This window comes from Trichosurus vulpecula, chromosome 4 (assembly GCF_011100635.1).
Source record: "Trichosurus vulpecula isolate mTriVul1 chromosome 4, mTriVul1.pri, whole genome shotgun sequence".
Taxonomy (NCBI): Eukaryota; Metazoa; Chordata; class Mammalia; order Diprotodontia; family Phalangeridae; genus Trichosurus; species Trichosurus vulpecula.
In genome coordinates this window covers 117,331,983-117,353,309 of record NC_050576.1, presented here as the reverse complement: position 1 = coordinate 117,353,309, position 21,327 = coordinate 117,331,983, and the positions used below count along the sequence as shown (strand labels likewise).

General features: G+C 39.7%; 1 protein-coding gene across 6 annotated transcripts in view; it reads right to left on the bottom strand.

Annotated features, from left to right (window-relative positions):
• Window positions 1-20,150, bottom strand: part of PROX1 (prospero homeobox 1) — a 58,339-nt gene extending 38,189 nt beyond the window's left edge. For 2 of the 6 annotated variants that reach the window (XM_036755492.1, XM_036755496.1), the window contains exons 1-4: window positions 19,573-19,838; window positions 9,422-11,210; window positions 2,066-2,173; window positions 103-240 (exon numbers count right to left, since the gene is read on the bottom strand). In XM_036755492.1, the coding sequence (XP_036611387.1) occupies window positions 103-240; window positions 2,066-2,173; window positions 9,422-11,143 (1,968 nt within the window). In that variant the 5' untranslated portion in view covers window positions 11,144-11,210; window positions 19,573-19,838. Of the gene's footprint in view, window positions 1-102; window positions 241-2,065; window positions 2,174-9,421; window positions 11,211-18,722; window positions 18,843-19,336; window positions 19,443-19,572 lie in introns of those variants that run through there. The other 4 variants (XM_036755493.1, XM_036755494.1, XM_036755498.1 and 1 more) reach the window with 4 other exon arrangements.
• Window positions 20,151-21,327: the final 1,177 nt, after the last annotated feature.

Sequence of the window (21,327 nt, the reverse complement as noted above, 5' to 3'; positions counted from 1 at the left end):
AAAGTTTCTTATCAGTTATATACATAGTATTTATAAAGCTACAGAACAACAAATTCCCCCACCCCAACCCCCCAAGAAAACATGAATGTTTCTAATATTTACATCTACTGTTGTGTAGTGTTGCTGGCTCAAAATGGCTGCCGCTTTCCACCCTCCAGGTGGCTGCATTTCAGTGGTACGTGAGTGATCCCTATGTATGCAGTTTGTAAAGCGCTTTGGGATCCTTCTGGATGAAAGGTGCTATATAAATAATATAAGGTATTGTCATTATTATATCACAACACTAGAGATCACTGCACTCAGAAGGACGAAGGGAGCAACATGGGCAAAAGACTGGGATCAGTCAACCATCCGTGAGACATTTGCACGTGCACACACCCGCACTCCGCGCACACGCACACGCATGCATACACGCTCACACCACCTTTTTCCACTCTCCTCCTCCCCCCCGCCGCCCCCTGCCCCCCAATGAGGTTGACTGTGAAAATCTGCCCTTAGTGATGGGGAGAGGCCACAAAAGCCTATCCTGATTCCCAGGAGGAGGACGCTGCCAACGCTACATTTGGCTCCAGTGGCTTGCTGGTTCACAGCCGTTTGACAGGCTTCCTCAGATTTTTCTATTCCAGGTGGAAGCACTCGGAGCACAAACCCCTTTCTTGGCCTGCTGTGTGACTCCCAGCCTTTTTTTTTGTGTGCTTAATGATTCTTGACCAGTCATTTAGGTTAGTGAGTGCCGAAATTGCTTATTCTGCCATCCCCATCCTTCCCAGTGTGCAGCACTGAATGAGGAGAAAGCTGTGGTCTTCCACAGAAGGAGGACCGCCAGGGAAAGGGGAAAATAAAAGGCTTAAGTTGATACACATTTGAAAAGCAAACAGAAGGAAAAGCAGAACGTCTTAGAAATAAACAGCAGTGAAGGAAGCTGAAATGAGTTTGGCCCCCAAAATGGGGCCAGCAAAAGAAGTTGGGCACCAAGTTTCAAAACAACTTGGTGGAGGAGAGGGGGAGGGGCCCAGGCAGAGAGCAGTACATTTTGGCAATTCGTGGAGTTCTTGATGGGGAAAATGAGGATCTGTACACATCGCTGGGGGTGGGGGGTGGAAGGGGGGTGGGCTGAAAGAAAAAGAACAGCCCTAACAAACTATTCTAAGCTAATGTAATGTTTATCAAGTTACTTGGATAATGATAGCATGTGTGCCATTATCATCATCAAAACCCAATCTATGTTTTAAAAAGTTACAGATGATTAACACAACATCAAGTTGATGCAAACAATTACTTAACACACACACACTAACACACACACATGCGCGTGCACCCCGCGCCCCCCCCTCCATACACACACAGAGAGAACCAGGAGGGCCCTAATATTCTGTAGAATGAGGGAGGCTGCAGCTGTATGCAGACAGCTTTCATATCCTCATTTGAATAATGTGTCCTGGATCTGTCACTTTATTCATGCTCCTTATGCTCAGTGTACTCGACATCAACAACAAATTAAGTTGTAAATAAGAGACAATCATCACTTTTGTTTTTAAGCAGCTACTGCACAGAGAATTTCAATGTACGGTTCCTTTCTGACAGGGGAAAAAAAAAGGAGATGCTAGAGTTTGCTTACATAAGCACAAATATGGGGAAAACCAACAGAAATGAAAACAATTAGAAACACTTTACAGTTGCTGAGGGGGGGAAATATTCTCTAAAGCACATCATAGATTACCAGCTGAAATTTCCTCTGAGAACATACTTAAATATATAAAAAACCAGAGGCTGAATCTCCCAAATGGCACTCGAACTTATTTTACTTCTTGACAACAGACCCTCTGTCATGAAACACAAGGTCCATCCTTGTCTGGCACACCTCTGCTCAGAAGGACAAGGGCATGCAATTCCACTATGACACAGGTGTCTTTATTAATGAACTTCTTCCACATTCATCTCAATTAACTTCCGAGGGGTGAAAAAGTACCACCACGTACATAGATAGGTGACTACAAAGCAAAGGGGTTGGGTTGGGGGGGTGATGGGACAGGGACCTGAATAAAAATTTAAAAATTGTGCGTACCTTCACATCTGAGAAGTAGGTCTTCAGCATGTTGGAGCTGGGATAACGGGTATAAAAGAACATGAGCTTTGCTTTTTTCAAGTGATTAGGTGACAGTCCTTCCTGCATGTAGGATTCAAATAGTCAAGGAAAACATCTCAATAAGCAGTAACAACAACTACCATTACCCAGAGAAACCTGAGACCTGGAAATGGTAGGCAAGTGCCAGGCACAGGGTATCTCATCCATCATCGATTTGCTGCTTTGCCCAAAATGATAATTACCTATATAAAACCGCTAAATATAAAGAACTTAAATGTGGGATATTGTCTTTTTCTTGGCAAAACAGATCTCTTCCATTTTCAGGTTTTTGTGCTGGATGTATGTTCACTTGTTGCTACGGAGACAAATGAACCCACATGTGCTGTACATACTCTCATCCCAAGATTTTTTCCCCTCCTTTTTAGTAATCATAATTCTCTTTTTTTTCCCTCTCCATGCTATGGAGCCCATAGTCAATTATTATATTAACGTGGAACAAAAACACAAAATGCCTTATTTAAAACATTTTCCTTTTTAATACTAATCTAATTAAGTATCTCAAGTCACCTTGTTCCTATCATATTATTGCAAGGTCTTAACTGCTCACTTTTCGATGACAGCCACAACTTGAAGGGGAAGGAAGCATTGACATAGAAAGAAGAAAAAAATTAAATATACAAGTCCAGTTCTTGGTTAAAAGGAGAACAAACAAACCACACAACCCCAACAACAAGAACAACAAAAACCCACACCATTCCCTGATTGTAGTGGTTAACTCCTCTGAGAGTGACAGAGTATTGGGGGCTAACAAATCAATACATGTGGGTAGAAGATCAATAAATGGCCATTTACCCTAAATAAGGCGGCCTATTTATCTGGAAACATCATTACCTTTTAGATCCATAAACAGCAGCAACTAAAACAGTTCCCAAGAGAATGTGAGGCTAACCATAACAATCTAGGCTTCCTGAGTCTCCCCCAGATTCTTGGCACTCTTCAGCGAGCTCTGTGTTAGGATGGCTTTGGTCACATCTGTGCCGCAGGCTGGCCCTGCCATTTCCTCAGCAAATTAATGGCTTTATAATTTATCAGAAATGAAGATGCACGTGGAGAAAATCAATGTGGTCCCCCACAAGGTCAATTAAGGGTCCTTCCTAGAAGCTTCTCTAAGGACTGTCTCTAAAAGGAAAGTCTGGGGAAAAAACCAAAAAGACAAAAACAAAAGCCCACACACAACCCTGCTCTAGCACTCAACCCAAATTTCACACCTTGTGAAAAAAGGTCAAACCAGTTTATTTCATATTCTGGAGCAGGGAAAGCCTGTTCCAATGACCTTCACTAAACTTACATTACCAGTCTTGGAAGGAAATTTTTAAAAGTTCCTAATTCCAGCAACTAACCAAGGAGACCTAATCAAATTAATATTGATAAGCTCTCAACTATTTATAAGTGGGAATTTAACAGCATATTTTGAGGCAAATTTAATGAATTCACATTGCCTTGGCTATCCCATTTTTTTAATGGAGAAACTTAATTTTACATAGAAAATAAAAATATCCAGGGGAATTTCTTATCCTCTTAGGGTAAAAGAACCCATAAACATTTGATTTTATGTCAGTAACCTGAAAAAGCAGCTCAGTATAAATTTGTGTTTTGCTTGAGATACTTAATGATTACAAAGGAAATAATTCATGACTGACATACTTCTTGTGCCAAGGAAAGAGCTAAGAGAACCTCAATGGCTACCTCCATTAGACAGATAGAGAGGCCTAAAACAGTACTGCACTCTCTTCAGTGCCATCTGTCAAAATGGGTAAGTGAAATAACAGTTGCAAGCTGTCACCTATTGCTTAGTGATAAGAGTTTTAGACAAGTCCAAACTTCTATGGATGTAGACCTCAAATCCCTGCACCCTTATCTTTACTTTCATAAAACCATTCGAAAACCAACCCTCCACATTGGACAGGCTTGTGTGTGTGTGTGTGTGTGTTGTGTGTCTGTGTCTGTGTGTGTTTAATCCCAAGCACTTAATTTAGAGTATGTGCAAGAGAGACAACATTTTGCTATGTGAATCAAGTGAGTTAATATTTTCATTTAAATTTTCCAATGCTTTTACTATGGGAAAAAGTATTTTAATCCTCTTTATGGTCAGATTTTTTTTTAAAAAATGTGTTGTTCTGATCCCAGTACAGGAGCTAGATCTTTCATTAAAAAGCATGCCATGTTTCAGTCTCTCAAAGTCAACTTTTAGTTAAAAATGTTTCCTGCTCGCAATACTTGGAATTGTTCAGTTGAAATCTGGCCTGGAATAAATCTTTATCTCTCACTCATCGTGTTATTGGGATTAAACTGCCACGAAAGATGTGTTTCTAATAAACTATTAAAAATAGCTAATGAAACATTTAAAAACCCACAGTGGGATAATCCATGTTTTTTTTTAAATAAAATAAAATTGAACTGACCAATTGGTTAATTTCCCTTTTAAGTGCTTGTGCTGAAAAGCAAGTGTTCTTCCAAGAAAGCACTGGCTGTTTCCAGGATACTTACACACGCACAATGAGTCATGATGGAATAGATTCAGTAAACATACAGCTGTACTGAACACGAGCTAAGCTCCATTCAAGGCCAGGAAAGAAAATGAGCACAAATAAATATTAAGGAGGTAAAGGGGGGTGGGGGGGATGGAACGCAAACAAGATCTGTCCCGGCAGCTCATGTGGCTTTGCCTCAATTCTCTCAGCCATAGCTTTGTGAAGACAGATGACATTCAATTCTATGTGTAATGCAAAATAGACAATAACTGCTGAAACTTGAGACAGCTGCCAGGTGTAAAAAAAAAGGGGGGGGGAGGAAAAGATGATAAATCCATAAATTAATGAAAGACATCTGCTCGGGAACATAAAAGATCAGAGAAACAGTGTAGTGCAGCTGAACCTAAAGCAGTGTTCAAACAACCTGAGAATCTGAGTGTTGTCTATTTACCAAGTACAATATAACCTTACCTAAACAACGGCAGTAAAAAGGCTCATGGAAGAATGATGGGCACAGAAGTGCGGGGTGGGGAGGGTTGGAGGAAGAAGCTGCACAAGTCGCCATCTTTACCAACCCAATACCGGTTTGTGGCTCGAGGAATTATTCATTTGCAGTTCTGAGCAAATGGATTGAGCCACTTAACAAAAAAAAAACTTAGTAAAAATGGCCATTTCAAAAGAATTCTCCCTCTTTTCTGATTTTCTGTTCTGTTATCTTCCTAATAAGTTTCCTCCCTAAGATACCTGCAGGAAGAGAAGAAATGGACTCATGGAACACAAACTATTTCACAAAATGTTAGTAAGTAATCAAGTGGTTGCCCCAGTACAGAAGTTTTCTTAATCAGCAGAATTCTTAGTTTGTAGAAATCTTGAATTTTGCTTGTCAAGGCTCATTAGAGTAGAAAAACAAACAAACAAAAAACCCTTGTTTTTTTGGATATTAAACAAAAAAACACACACAAAGTCTCTACTTACTCTAAAGAACAGACTTTGGGCTATTTAAAAATGTTAACTGCTACATGAAGCTTTGGGTTTCTGAGAAAAACTTTCATGATTTGATATTTGTGGCCAGGCTTCTGAGTTTTATTCTTGTTCCAATTTCAAACATCTAGAACCTTTTTCTTTTTTAAAGTCTTGTCATTTAAATGCCCCTAGGAAAGTTAAGGGGGGAGAAACTGTCCATCGTGGATAATGTCTTCACCTGTACAAATTCAGTAAAGGCCCAGAATGACACTGTTGTGCTTTAATTGGCTGCATGCAAATGACCGAGGCCTAAAAAAGGCTATTTTTCTTGAGATGCAAAGAGGATGCGTGACAAGGAACATCATGGAGAAAAACAATTGGCTGTCTGTTTCTTTTGGTATTTGAATAAAACTTAATATTTGATTAAATAGATTCATTTGCAAAGATACAGAATACATTCTGCAGAGCCAAGACATGAACTCTTTTGACACAGGTGTATCTTATGGTCCAGTTTAACCACACTTACACAATTAACTGCTTCCTTTCTAAATTAATTGGAAGAAATGATAACATGTCATCTTGCATACAACATACATGTGTATATGCACTTAAGTTTAATATTCTGATGGGCCTTCAGGGTCTAAACCTGGTTTTTATTTTGATAGTCCTATGTTCTTAATTTGGCTAGTTTACAGAATGGAATAGATGTTGCTCTTTGAAGTGAGGAAATAATTGTTCCTTAAGAAATGAATTCTCTACTTGTATGCAGTGACTTGATCTAAAAATCATAAAGCAATGAAAAATACTACCTTCCATTTCCACTCAATTCTATTTGTCTTAATTAATAATACTGCGTGTAGACAAATGGGCTAGATTAACTAGAACCTTGAGGTAAGTCATCACTACCAATGATCATATGATTTTTTGCATATAGATTGAGAAATCTTTCTATCTAATATCAAATTTTAACTTAGATACTCAGATTGACCAGTGGGGAACCTCAAAGTGTGGTTCAAAGGTAGAGATAGAAGGAAAAAGAGGAGCATGTAGGACCCCCACATGAATACTCCATCTCTCAACTGACTTCAGGATGGTTTGGGCAATAGAAAGGAATGCATGGCTATCTTTCTCCTCAGTAATAGCACGCAAATGAGCAAAAGTTAAAATGGGGTGAGGCAGAAAGACGGGAGACAGTAGAGCCTAGAAGAAAGAGTAAAAGGTTGGAAAATTTAATTTGTAAAGGTAGTGGAAAGCACCAGAAATATTCATAATAAAAGACGTAACTTCTGGTACTAAGGGGACCAGCATTTTACATGAAAGTAGGGGTTTTTCCCTCCCTTGAATTTCAGTAGAATCTCATTATTGGCAGGAGTGAGAGAGGATGTCTCTAGTCTGAAAAGAGGGCAGTTAAAATTTGCTTTAATTCCTACAAAAAGATACAAAAGAGGGCTTCTCTTGCCCTAAGCCCTCAAATTTCATTTCCCATTAAGGGGATTTAGATATTGTATGTCAAAAGACTAAGCCAATGACTAAGGCTATTTTGAAATTTTTCTAGGAAGATGAACCTACCAAAAAAACAAAACAAAACAAAACTAAACAGGTAAGGAGAGCTGGAGTACATGGAAAGTCCTGTATAAAAACACAACTGGTATTTTGAATGCTAAGAATCTGGTAAGGAGGCACAAGCCTCCACTGCTTCACTCTTTTGTTGATCTGTTGCCCAGGAACAGGCAAATCTCTCAGCTTCTGCTTTGAAAATTGAAGACCCACCATCACTGCCACCCACTTCAAATGACTGCTGAGAGAATCAATGCCAAAGGAAACCAGCATTGCGAGAAGTTTGGTTGAGTTCGCTTTCTCAAGGGTAGGAGAGCGTGGAAATCTCTGAGGTCTCTTAGCTCATTCCCAACAACTTTAACTATGTAGCCAGGTGCAAGTGCTAGTGAACTACTGGCTAGCCAGCTCCTCTTGGACAGGTGACTGAAGGGTGGGAATTGAGTCAGAAACTTAAAGCTAAAATTCTCTGTCTAGATCCCCAAAGCAACAGTCACTTAGCAACTCAACTCTTACTTAATTGGAATAATAGCTGGAATTAAGAGCTGGAAGGGAGCTCAGAAAACATCTAGTCAAACCCATACCTGATGAATTGACTATGTATCCCACAAATGGTACCAGTCATGCAGCTTTCATTTGAAAAATGATGATGAAGGAGGATCTCTCTCTGTTTCTGTCTGTCTCTGTCTGTCTCTCTCTCTCTGCTTGTCTTCCCCCCACACACCCCCACCCCCACCCCCACCTTGACTAAGAAGCGACTCCATTCTTAACCATGCAAATAAGTCACATGCCTGTACATCTGACACAATCTGTCAATGAAAGGAAGTCTTCTCTATTATTACAATGAATATTGAAGAGTAGCTCTGGGTCTCCCTGGCAGTATGGCCTTCATTAACTAGGAAAACAAATTAACTACCTGAGCTCAGACTTTGCACTTATGGGGCAGCCTCTAGAGTGGGTTTAGATACCAAAATGTCAATCTCTAGTCATAATGACTATTGCCCAAAGTCCTTAATTTAGTACTAGACAAATTAATTACTAAATGTTATACTCATCTGGTAATTTCATATATAAAGGAAAAATTCAATCTGTCACAAATACTACCAATGGGGGTACAGACATATTAAAAATAATACTGACTCCACCCCTGCCTAATAGCACTGAATATATAGCCACGATTTTAGGGAACTTCCCTAAACAAGGCCCGATTTACTAAGGAAGAAACAAATAGTAAAAATGGTTGAAGTGCAGGACAGATTCAACTAAAAATAGGTTGGGGATTTTTGACATGAAGCTCTGATTTGGAGCTTGAAAGAGTTATAAAAAGACAATTCTCCTGTAAGTCTAATATAGACTCCTTCAAGTCTAATATTGAGTTTTATATTTAATTGTACTTTCTTGCTTTCCAAAATAATTTGCTTTGTGTATGTTAGGACAAAAGATTTCTGTATATGGCTGAACAGAGGTTAATCATGCATAGCAGACAGCTGCAGAGGGTCCAAAGAACAGATCTTTGGGTGAATGAGTGCAGCTGAATAAATCAGTATCTGTATCTTATCTATCTACCTACCTATCTCATGTGTGTGTATATATATATATATATATATATATACGCACACATAAATGCATATATTGACAAATATACACATATATGTATATATATACATACACACAGATGCACATATGTGTATATATCCACACATATATGATTTATATATATGTATATATATATGTTATCTCCACTTAAAAATAGAAGTAAAAACCTTTTATTCCAACCTAATCTTACACCAACGATTATTTTCTTTGTGAAAAATTGGTTACTGGTTACTGGTAAATGGGCCAGGAGTTTCTCCTGGTTTTAAATTATTTAGGAGAGGGAATGCTAATTAACTTCCATAATTCCTCCATTTAAAAGCTTTTTCTATCTCCCGTCATGACTAAAACTAATGTTTAAAAGGGGACTTTTTTTTAATCTCTAAATTCCCTCTGGAAACAGAAGAGGAACAACAGAAAACTATTGCCATAAAGATATATGCTAAATACAGGGTACAATTTAACTCTCATCTTTCCCAAGTGGCAAATGTTTGGTAGTAGTTCTAGGCCAGTATGTTATCAGAAAGGTAACATCTATTTAGGAAAAAAATTGCCAAGGATATCGACTTATTTTCCCTTTCAAACAGAAACTACAAAAAGCATATTAAAGTGTAAGATCTGATAAATCTACATGGTTCTCTGGCCCCTTAAACCTTTTCAGAAAACACTTTATGATGGGAAAATAAAAGGATATTGCACTTCCGGAAAAAGGTGAAATATCAGACATATCTTGGAGATCACCACACTCAGACTTTATGAGAGACAAGGAGAGGCCTTCAGCTGTGCTGGGCGGATGTGCTGGTGAACAAGGGTGGTGGTTCATATGATGGGATGACATCTTGGTCCTCAGACTTGCTGTTTCCCTAGTTAAGTCTAAGGATTCTGGGGAGGCTCTATCTTTCCCAGGAAAGGAGGCAGAGGGAGCACCTAGTGGATTCTGAAATGGGTAGGCCATCAACGGGAGAGGGAAAGGGTGGCGGAAGGAAGATGTGGTGAAGCCTGTGGTGGTGGAAAGAGGAGACTGGTGCAGAGACTGATGGTGGCCACCAGCTGGTGGGCCAGAGGCAGATTGGTCAGATGAGTTTTTGCGGACAACTAGGGGCAGTGCTTCTGTTTGGTCTGTGGAGCTGGGCATTTGCATGGTGCCAAAGGTGTCCAGGGGGTTTGGAATGATGACATCACCAAAGCACTGTAGGCGCTGGTTGGCGGTGTGGAAGTTATGGTTTTCCCCATTGACTGCAAATCTTGCCTGAGGGATCTGAAGAGGTGGGAAGACCTGAGGAAGCTGGCGGGAGGGTTTGGATGAAAACACTTTCACCACAGTGTCCACAACTTGTGACATGGCAGTATTCAGTTCCTGTTTTAAGGTCTCGGCCAAATGCTTGCCTTCTGAATGTAAAGAGTTTGGCCCTTGGTCTCTCTCTTTATTACCTTCTCTTTTCGGCTTATTTTCAGCTATTTCTTGCTCCCTAATTAGGGCCCTGGCCCGGTCAATAAACTGCCCTGGGTCTAACTCACACATCTCATTATCTGACCTTCCCACTGAGTCCTGGGCCCTCACATCCAGGATTTCCGAATGCATGCTGTCTTCAGACAGGTTACCATCTTCATCATTTTCAGAATCAGTGCTGTCATAGATTTGGTAGAACTTTTCCTGCAGCTGGCGCAGCTGTTTCTGCATGTCCTCCAGCTGCTGTTTCAGCTGTCGGCGCTCCTCTCGCTTCTGTTCTTTTCGAGCTGAAACCAGCTGCTGGAAACTCTGTTGCTGCTGTTGAGGCAGCTTTTGCTTGCGTTTGTTTTCTCGGTAACTTTCTCGGGGACTTACAGACTGCGGAGCCATCTCTCTCTCATTTTCATTGCCCCTTAATGCCACACTGGGGGAATGGCTCATACCCCGAATGATATTCTCAACCCGGGCGCGCTTAGCTCTCAGGTGCTCATCACATAACCGATCCATATCAAACTGGCTCATAGTAGGCCTGCCAAAAGGGGAAAGACACTCTGGGGGGCTGTCTCTTGAAGAGTTGCTGCATATATCCTCCTGATGTACTTCTGAGCCTGTACTAGAGAGACCGCTGGCTTGGAAACTGGGCTCTGTGCCACCATTTTTGTTCATGTTATTTTTCAACAGCTGGGAAATTATGGTTGCTCCTGGAAAAGGCATCATGGCATCTTCATACGAGTTCGCCCTCTTCAGCAGCTTGCGGAGTACATTTGACTTTTCCCCATCTGCATGCTGCACCACTGAATACTCAACATCCTGCTCTGAACCTTGGGGATTCATGGCACTAAAAAACGTTGCTCTTGCCTTAGCAAAAAATGCAGATGCTGTCCCTACCGTCCTTTTCACTCCAATGTCAACTCTTCTTCTCTTGGTTTGCCTGCTTAAGAGGGCTGTGCTGTCATGGTCAGGCATCACTGGACTGTTATTGTGCCATCTTCAAAAGCTCGTCAGCTGGGCACAGCTCAAGAATCCCGGGACCCTGGCCAACAGAACAAAAGGACTGATGAATCATTTTCTTTAAATTTCTCCAAATTTCCTGACCTCAATCCTGAATAAAATGCAAAATGCATAGGCTCTGGGATTTATGGCACATTACAATTATTGCAATTTATTATGCACTCTGCTTGAAATGAAACATTTTTAAATATTTCTGCTCCACTGGTTTAAGATGGATTAAGATTTAAAAAAAAGGCAAAAACTGCTTAAGCACCAGTAATATGATTCTCTTGCACAAATGCCTAAAATGATACTGTTTATCTTCAGAAGAAAGGGTAGATTATAAGAACACAGCCTCTGACCAAAAAGAATTTTTTTTTGATTAAATTTGGGACATTGAGTGACATTACAAAAGAAGATGAAAGTAGCCTTTCCTTAATATACAACATGAAATTAAAAATCTCTAAAAATTTTGGATTAAAATTCAATTTCTGCCTAAAATTTGTTATGTTTTTAATGCTATAGAAGAAAAGTCTTGTCAAATCAGCGTAGGAAGTTGACACATCTCCTTCCACTTAACTGGGTAGGATTTTTTTAATATATTAAAATTACTCTGTTTGACTTGTATATGGGAAGGGAGAATCCTACAACTTAAATGATTAATTTGACATTGAAACAAACATGGAATGAATAGTTTTATAGATCTACTGGTTTAGCAAAGGTATTTGGACCAATAATAATCAGCCAAAAATACAATCTGTGATACCATGACCTAATATTAATTGTGTTAAAATCGTAAACTGTATCTTTTTATGAATCGATTTCTTTCAAAGTTAGTTCAGCTGGAAAGGAGAATATTCTTTAGAACATTTTTAGATATTATATATATATACACATATATATTAGAAATTGAAATATAGAACAACAAATTTTAGCATAATTAAGAATAACATTTTCAGCACTAGTCTTCTTTCAGAATCTGCTTCAAAAATAATACCTTGGATGCCCAAAGCAAGCTTTTTACATACATTTCTTTTTTTTTGTTAAACAGATTCCTATTTTCTGCACCAAACTTAAAAAAAAGAGGCTGAAAGAAAATCTGGAGAGATGAAAGAAAAATCACAGCCTCAATCAAATGTGTGAAAAGGAAAATACCTTCTCTTAATACGAGCTCTCATTGTTTCTCAGGAACACAGTATAAAGAGAGAATATACTTCTTTGCATTTTATAAAAGGCTCAACACAATTTGTGACTTATCAACTAATGATGCCAGACTCAAATTTCATATAAACTATTGGATATCACACCCCTTTGGTTACAATTAACACTATACTAAGAAAATGAAAATATTTTTCATGCTGCATTTATCTAATATTAAACTTCACATTTGCTTAACAGAGCACATCTTCACAATAACAGGGTATATTGCCAAAGGCAGCATGCAGGCTTTTTGGAACAGCTCCCATCTCTTTCGGTTCACCTGTAAAAACATCTACGTGCTCCCTAGGATTGCATCTGTGGCTAGTTTTAAAGAATGACTATCCATGCAAATAGGCATAATTTCAGCATGAAATAACCTGTAAAAATCAAGAAAATGTTCAATGCTTAGATACTAACAATGTGCAAAGCATCAAAGTTCCTCCTGCCGTCTTTGCCCATGGTGTTTGGATGGGCTGAGAGCATTTTCAGAAATTCTCTTTTAGACTGTTATGAAAGAAATACTATGCTTGCTTACATTTCAAACTCTTTGCATTCAAGAGGACAAAATGGATCCTCTGAATTAAGATTAGAAACTTAATACTTTGCTCAAAATGCAATTCTGAATGTTGTAGATATATGGAAATTATTAATGAAACCAGTTAGCTATAGAAAACCAGAAGCACAATTACAAGCCCCATGGAGACATACTGTAGGTGCATTTCACTTAGGCCTGAGAAATCAGAGTATAACTGGCAGGAGATTAAAAAGATCTGAAAACACACAGATAATGAGAGAGACAGACAATAAAAAAACTACAACCCACAAATAAATGAATATCAACTCATGATAGATGGATTGATATGATATCAAAATTAAATGAATGATCACAGGAAGACCTGAGAAATTTTAAGTCTTTGGGGGGTTTGGGAGGTGGAGGGGGGAAAGAACTAAAAGGCAGAAGTTTCTTTTCACATTGACTTTTTAAAGATCAAGACCCCTGAACATCAGTTTTTAACATTTACCTGTTTCCTTGTTCGTATACTTGGAGTTCACCTCCATCTGTAAAAGTCATAAAAATGAACTGATTTCCAATCAACACCTTTAGCATACTTTCTGCATTTTGTCCTTTCTTTCTGTTTACCTTAACACCTAATCTGGAATTTCTTTTTGACTAGTCCTTGTCATAGGGGCATCATCTCCAAGACATGGCTCAGGAAATTGCATACTGCTATGAGAAAGAGCATAAGGTCATCCTCGGGCATCCTTCCTTCCCAGCTGCCATTTTTTTTCATGTCAACTGCACTTCCTCTCATCTAACCTAGGTATCAACAGCTGTATCCCAGCATCTCCTACGTGCCAAGAAAGGAGTTGGATCCTTCCAAAGGTTTTGGGACATGATATTGCTTGCTCTGTCTGTTTTTCTCTTTAATCCTCACCATAGGATGAGTGTCAATTAAACATGTTTCTTCAGTCAACTAAAAATATAGTAATCTGAGGACTCTCCTAAATCAATCAAGCTAAAAGGATTTTTGGAAATTCCATTTCAACTTGTCAACATTTTCCGACCAAATGTTGACTAATTTTTACCATGGATCTTTGAAGCACTGATATATATGTTGAGAAAACTTGGGCACATTGGGTTCCATGTCTTGGTGTAAAATGCCATTATGGAATTCATTTCTAACCAAATATATAGAGAAAATAATGTGCAAACTAATTCACAAAGAATGTGGCATTTGATCTACTGACCCCAGAGTAATAGTGTTTGAATGATAAACTCATAAAGATAAGGTCAGATGATTCTAGCCATGAACCTTCTATTTCTTTAGCACTGTTTCATAATTCATAAATGTATATAAAGATAGCTATCATATCAGAATATTCTTCTAAATGATCTATAGACTAATTTATTTGAAGCTATTTATATGTATATGTGTATGTATATGTGTATACATGTTACATACACACACATATAGGGCTTCTGTAATTTCATATTTCAAAATTCTTTAGAGGGTCATTTTTAAAGGAATTGATCTATAATGTTACCCTCTCAGTTAACAGCATCTGAAAACTTTTCACAATATCTATACTAAACAGATAGTGTTAATTGTGCTGATTACTGATGTTCATTTTAGTTGCATTTTAATATTTCTACTCAGCATAAAGTGGAATAAATATACATTTATACATACTGGTAAAATATTATTATCAAAGGATATAAAAACATAGCATGAGAATTTGAGGTAACATAAATTAGTGACTAGATATCTACACTGTTTCTCTGAAAATTCCTTTAGTTATAATTAAAAATGCATATGTGATTTTGTTTTTTGTAGTACAGCTATTTGGCTGTTCCTATTGGCATGTAAAAATTTCATATAACATATGATTTGAAAACTCATAGAACAGGGATGCAAGCATAGTAGGTTTATCTAGAAAAAGCTCAGATAAGGGCAAATAAGGAATGAGCAGCTTCAAAAGATTCTTTAGTAAAATCTTAAGTGTCTGGTATTCAATTTGGCATAAAGAATCTTTAGGAAAACCATGGGTCAAGGACTAACAATGAAGACTATTTAGTAAGAAATTCCAGGGGAACATTACTATATTAATTTATTAATGGAATGTTCTCTGCTTTTACAAAAGAAGAGGTTGCTTTTGCTAAAGCTATATTTCCAAAGCAAAGCTGATTGAGCTTAGGGATTCTCTAGATAGTTTAGGCAAAATAATTTGTTATGGGGGAGAGAAGGGAAAAGGGTTTTTTTTTTGCCTGAATTATTTATATTAGCTGTCTCTACTGATCAAATTACTTGAATAAAATTGTTCAACTCTCCACTTGACTTCATCTCAGTAGATATAGCCTTTGGATGAGATTCTAACTGACTTAGGTCAATGTAGTTATGAAATTGAAATAGAATGTCATTAATAGGAAACATTTTAATTGATCTAGCAATGCATAAATCTGAAAGGAAAAGAATCAGGTGATTTAAGTGCCCCCAAATCACTTAGCTCTCCCCAATAGCACTGAAAAGTGAGAAATTCAATTCTGCTAATTAGCAACTTTTTCTTTGCGGTAGCTTCTCTTTCCTATTAGTGGCAAAAAAATGCTGTGACATTTACTCTCAGGAACCCATTACCCCCCAATTACTGCTTCAATTAGTTATGATTGTATTGCCAATAGTGCCTATCATAGTAACGGAGTTCTGAAGTAATGACTACTTCATTATTAAGATTCTTCCACATCATCAAAAATTCTTTAAATTTTTCACCTGCAGAATGACTGATTTTAGGTTTACGCTAAAAGCAATGTCATCCATCCTTTAAGAATAAGTATAATAAATATGCTGGGTACCAAAGTTTTACAAGTAAGCATTTTCACACGGACTTCTAAAATAATAATTCACCCCAACTAACAAGTAAGGTAAAAATAAACTCAAAAGGAAAAACTTGCGAATTTCTCCTCCTTGTAGAGTATCTAAATAATCATTATCTGTAACCTATACTTCCCATGAAGCCTAACAAGTCACTGGGCAATAAGGTTTATGGACTTCCTAGCCTAGATTGTCTTTCCAACTTAAAGAGATGATAAATCAGAATCTTGAGGTCAAATATCAATCATAACCAACTTTTACATTATTAAAAATAAGTAGCCTTCTTAGCACTTTGTGAAATCTGAATCTTAAAATTATCAATACTATCAGTTACATATATGCCACAATCCTTGAATTTCACTAAGAAATCAGTGAGAAAGGGGTTCATTTGCCTCTTAAACAACTAAAGAGCAAGTCCAAGTATATATAGAATACGGCAGAACATGCTTCAAGATTTCAAATATTGCTCAGAGAAGAAAGATGTTGGGAAAGAACAAAAGTGTGAACAAAGATTACATGAGATATACTGTACCATATTACTTTAGAATATTGTGATGAAGCTTAACAGAGCAATGCAAGGCAGACTCACAAACTTACAAATAAGCTTCCACCACAGACAAACTTTGTTAAAAATAAAACAAATGAACCTGGTCATAAATAAAATTTTTAAAATGGGAAAACTTCAAAAGCAACTAAGGAAGAGGTTGTGAAAACTTAGATGTATGTAAGCCTAAAGGGTATATGCCTCATGCAATACCATCCTCATGGAAACAATAACAAAACAAAATTTAAAAAAATATCCACCCACCTAACTTACTACCATGCAATTCATTTTATTTAAAGAAGCCCACAACAAAGGTGAGAAAAGAAATGAGCTAGCTTCTAAGACTTCATGCTGTTAGTTAGAAGGGACCAATTTCCACTTAGTTCTCTTCCACAACTCTTTAATATCTTTCATTGGAATTTAATTGGGCCATTTACGTAAGACATGTCCATTTTGTATATACATGTACATATCGAATAGACAAATGCCCTTCCTACACCTTTTTCTTTTACTTCTCTGTGTACAACATCCACCCGATTTCATAATGCCAAGAAGTTTTCTTAAGATACTCTTTACTATTAATAGGCTACATATTTCATTAAAGAAGAGTGTAAATTCACAGAGCTTATACTGCAGGTTTTCTTCCACAGGTAAAGCAGTGTCTAGGACACCCATTCTGACTCATGCCTGATTCAATGACAGTCACATCCTACTTTCTGGAAGGTAGCATTTCATAAATAGTCCACCCTCCCTTTCTTTTAACTATGTATCTTTCCAGTAAGTTATAAGTATGCATACAGATCTATTCTTTCTTGACAGGTATAAGGTACACTACAACAATAAACTTTAACAGTGCCAGAGGGATTTGATTTTGGTATTATCACCTGTGTGTATGTGTGTGTGCATGCATGCTTTCGAACACACACACACACACACACACACACACACACACACACACACGACACCCCCCCCCCCCACCCCGCAGGTTTTCAAAAAACATATTGCCTCTGCTTTCCCTCTTGCCTTTTCTCTCAATAAGTCACATGAAAACCTGGGAGGATAAACGTAAGTGAAACACAACACAGGGAAGTAAAGGAACAGGCAGTGTCTGTCCTTCCACCTGCTGCCCAAAGTATACGTATGGGGGTGGCTGTGCTTGGAAGACAAGAGTCTAAGAAGAACCCAGGAAAGGGGCTGCCAAAGACCTCTTAAAAATATCACATGGCAGTTTCAAAACCCACCAGCAGCTTAATTATTCTCGGCCTGAACAATCCTATCAACCAGGACACTCATAAATTCTAAAACCTCGACAACCCTCAAGCACTGTGGTTTGGGACTGCACAGCGAGACAAACACAGGGGAACTTGCACCTGTCTTTCTTGACACAACACACCTGTCTAGCCTTGCCCATGCGCACTTTGTTAGCAGACCTCATAGTTTGATAAAGGAAATATAAAGAGAGATATCATTTAAAAGAGACAAGTGGCTGGAGAAAAAGGGAAGGGGCATAAAAGACAGGGCATCTCTCTCCACTCTAAGAGAAAGATACTTGCCAATGGTTTTTTATTTTCTGTGCTGAAAGGGAGACACGGCACGCGCACACACACATACACACACACATGCACAAACATACACAAATAAATGTTCTTGGAAAAATACAAACAAGCAGGTGAGTCCTCGGTTTTCCCTGGGGCTAAGTGTGCACGGTTGCCAAGAATGCCAGTTTCACACCCCAACCTGTCTCCTTGAGTTATTTTAAACTCTTCCCCCACACCCCTGCCCTCCCCTCTCCTTAGTCCAGATTTCAGTTTGCCCCTGTGCATTTCTCCTAAAGGCATACACTTCAGCTTCAGCTTTGGGAGAAGCTGGGTCAAGAAAGATATTGGGGTGGGAAAGATTGTCCAGAGGACCTTGGAATAGGTATCAAAAGAACCACCCATTCCCCCAACCTTCACTTTCTTTTGGAGCAGTAAGTAATCTGCTGGCTTATCCAAAGGCATAGAAGGTACAGGAAAAAGCTAAAAAAGCACTTTAAGGACTACCTTCCCCCTCCCCCTCCCCCCAATTCCACACACATTTTAAGATCTCTCTTCCAATCCTCAGTCCAGGAAGATAGCAGTTTTCTCTTTCTCCTTTATTTCCTGTAGCTATCCATCTCATCTCTGTACACTCCTCCCTTCCCAGCCCTTCTAACTAGGCTGAGAGAGGGCAAAACTCTAGGTACCATTTCCATTGGACGCTGGTTCTTCCTAAACACCACAAACTGACAGGAGTAACTGGGGAGGGGGGGAGGGGGGGAGGGGTGTCCTTTGGCTCTAGAATCAGCCACCCAAGAACATGCACTGCTTCCTCAACTCTGGCCCCTGAAACACTTTTTCTCCATCACCGGTCCTCAAACCTGTCCACTCAAACATGCGACACCCCTCGAATCAAGAAACCTTACCCCCTAAACTTGACTCAGCAACTCCATCCAGCTGATCCAAACGCACTCCGCTATTGTCATTGAATCCATTTCTAAATTTCTGGAAAACTGGCTTCAATTTTTTTTTTTTTTGCTCGTGACAACGTCTTTGAAAAGAAAGTAATAGTCTCCCGTCTTTCCCTCCCTCTTTCCCTTCCCCCCTCTGCTGGGGTTAAAAAAGGAGAAGGGAAAGGTATGCAAATGACAAGCAAATTGGAAGAGAGAAGAAGAATGGCAGCTATAATAAACAAGACAAAGAGAAAGGACACAGGGACCAGACTAGGAGTTTGTGTGGTGGAGGGGGGGGGGCGGGGAGAAAAGAGAGGGGAAGCGGTTTGGAGAAAAGGAGCAGTGAGGAGAAACAATCCCCACCTTGAATTTCTCTCAGCTAAGAGGAGAGGAAAAAAAAAAAAGAAGAAAGCTTCCCCTCAAGCCTCAAAAGCAGTAAACAAAAGGTGACAAGATCAAGAGAAAAGAAACAGCAATATCAACCTCCCACCCTCTCCAACCACCACCACCATCAAGAGAAAAAATTGTAAACACACACACACACACACACACACACACACACACACACACACAACCAAATCACTTACTCTTTAGGAACTGGGAGGACTAGAGTGATGAGTCCCACTGAGGCTCCTGGTTAGAAATCATTAGAGTTTATTTTATTATGATTCATTTAAATAATTGCATTTTCCCCTGGAAGAAAAATTTACATGGGTATGAGTAATATAAGTCCTTTTTTTCCTTTCTCATTCAAGAAAAAAGCCATTATAAGTGCCTTTTTTTTTTAAGGAGGGGGACGTAGGAGGGGTAAGAAGATACTTACTCAGTGCAAAAAGCGATGGAACTGAGCCTCTCTCTCTCTCTCTCTCTCTTTTTCTCTTTTTTGTTTTTTGGGTTTTTTTTTTTGCCGGTGGAAAGAGAGTGGAAAATACACACGCGCGCACACACACGCTGATGTCTTGCTGCTGCTGAATATTGTAATTTGACAAGGGAGGGTGAATGTGTGTGCGATAGAGAGGGAAAGAGTAGGAGAGAGTGAAAGAGAGAAAGAAGAGAGAGACAGGAGAGTGAAAGAAGAGGGGAGAAGAGGGAAGAGGAGAGAAGAGGGAAGAGGAGAGAAGAGGAAAGAGGAGAGAAGAGGAAGGGAGAGGAGAGGAGAGGAGAGGAGAGAAGAGGAGAGGAGAGGAGAGGAGAGGAGAGGAGAGGAGAGGAGAGGAGAGGAGAGGAGAGGAGAGAAGAGAAGAGGAGAGGAGCGAGGAGCAAGAGAGCGAGAGGAGAGGGAGGGAGACAGACCCAGGGAGAGCTCTTTTGCGCCGCTCTGCTTTGCCTGGCTGCAATGGTGTATAATTTCAGAGCGCTCACACAGCTGAGCTTCGCTCCACAAGATTTACTTTAAGACACAGCTGAAGGAAACAGGAAGACTGCACGTCACAGTCTGACTGACGTACCCAGACTCAGCACCCAATCGGGAGGCGCCTTCGGATTCAAGGGGGGATAGCGAGGCAAGAGAACTTGGGAGGAAAAAAAAATAAAAGGGGTGGGGGAGATGTGAAAAAGAGGAGGAGAGAGGGACACCCCCCTCCAGCCCTCGACGCCTTCCACCCCTCCTCCATCCCTCTGAGCACTCCACCTCCCCTCCCCTTCCTCCCCCTAGACTCTCTCTCACACACAGAGTCCCCCGTCCCTTCCCCTGTTGCAAGGAAAGAGCCTTGATCACCACCACTTCGGGGGCTTCGGGGGAGCTAGCCATTTGCGAGCTGATGCAAAGCGAGCTGATGAGTGCGGGCAGCTTCCTCTTAGACTTGCTCTTCTTGGACTCGAGTCTTTTTTTTCCATCTTCTTCTTCCCAGAACTGATCGAGCCCCCAGAGAGGCCAAGCGCTCCTCAGACTTGAGGAAAGAAGGCACCGAGAAGTAGATCGAAAGAGTAGGGTGTTGCAGGCAACTGGGTGGAAGGATGGAGAGGGAAAAGGGAGGGGGGATCCACTCAAACTATCTCATTTACTCAGTAATCATGCGAAGTACATCAAAATATGTCACTTTTGTTTCTCTTCTCTTCTCTTTTCTCTTCTGCCCCCCCTCCTCCCCGGAGGTGGGCTGACATGCAGGTAAGTTTGGGAGAAAATTGTTCCATGTTTCACACTTTCCCAAAAGCACTGGATATAGTAGGGGAAAAGAATTGTCCGAGTTCCAGGCTATTGCCCTACATTTTTTCGGAGAAGTAGATGCATTTGGCTACCTCTTAGAGCATCATTTTAACTTTTAGGCTCCGCAGTCTTCTTAAAAGGCATGTCTTACAAACAATTTCCTTGCTTGCCACAAGCAATGACTCAGTTTGCCCTCGTGTAAAATGAGGGGGCCCTACTTAAATGATCTTTTAGGTTTTTACTAGCGCCGGCACTCTGTGACTTGGTAATTCGTCCCAGGGTGATGGAAGGCAGATAGATCACTGCACTTCTGACCAACTTGGACATACTTTTGTTGAGCAGGGGTAGCAAACTAGGAAGCTCTTTAGGAAAGTGGTCTTATCCTCTGAAAGATGGGACACCAATACAATGCCTAAAGAATACTTTTCGATT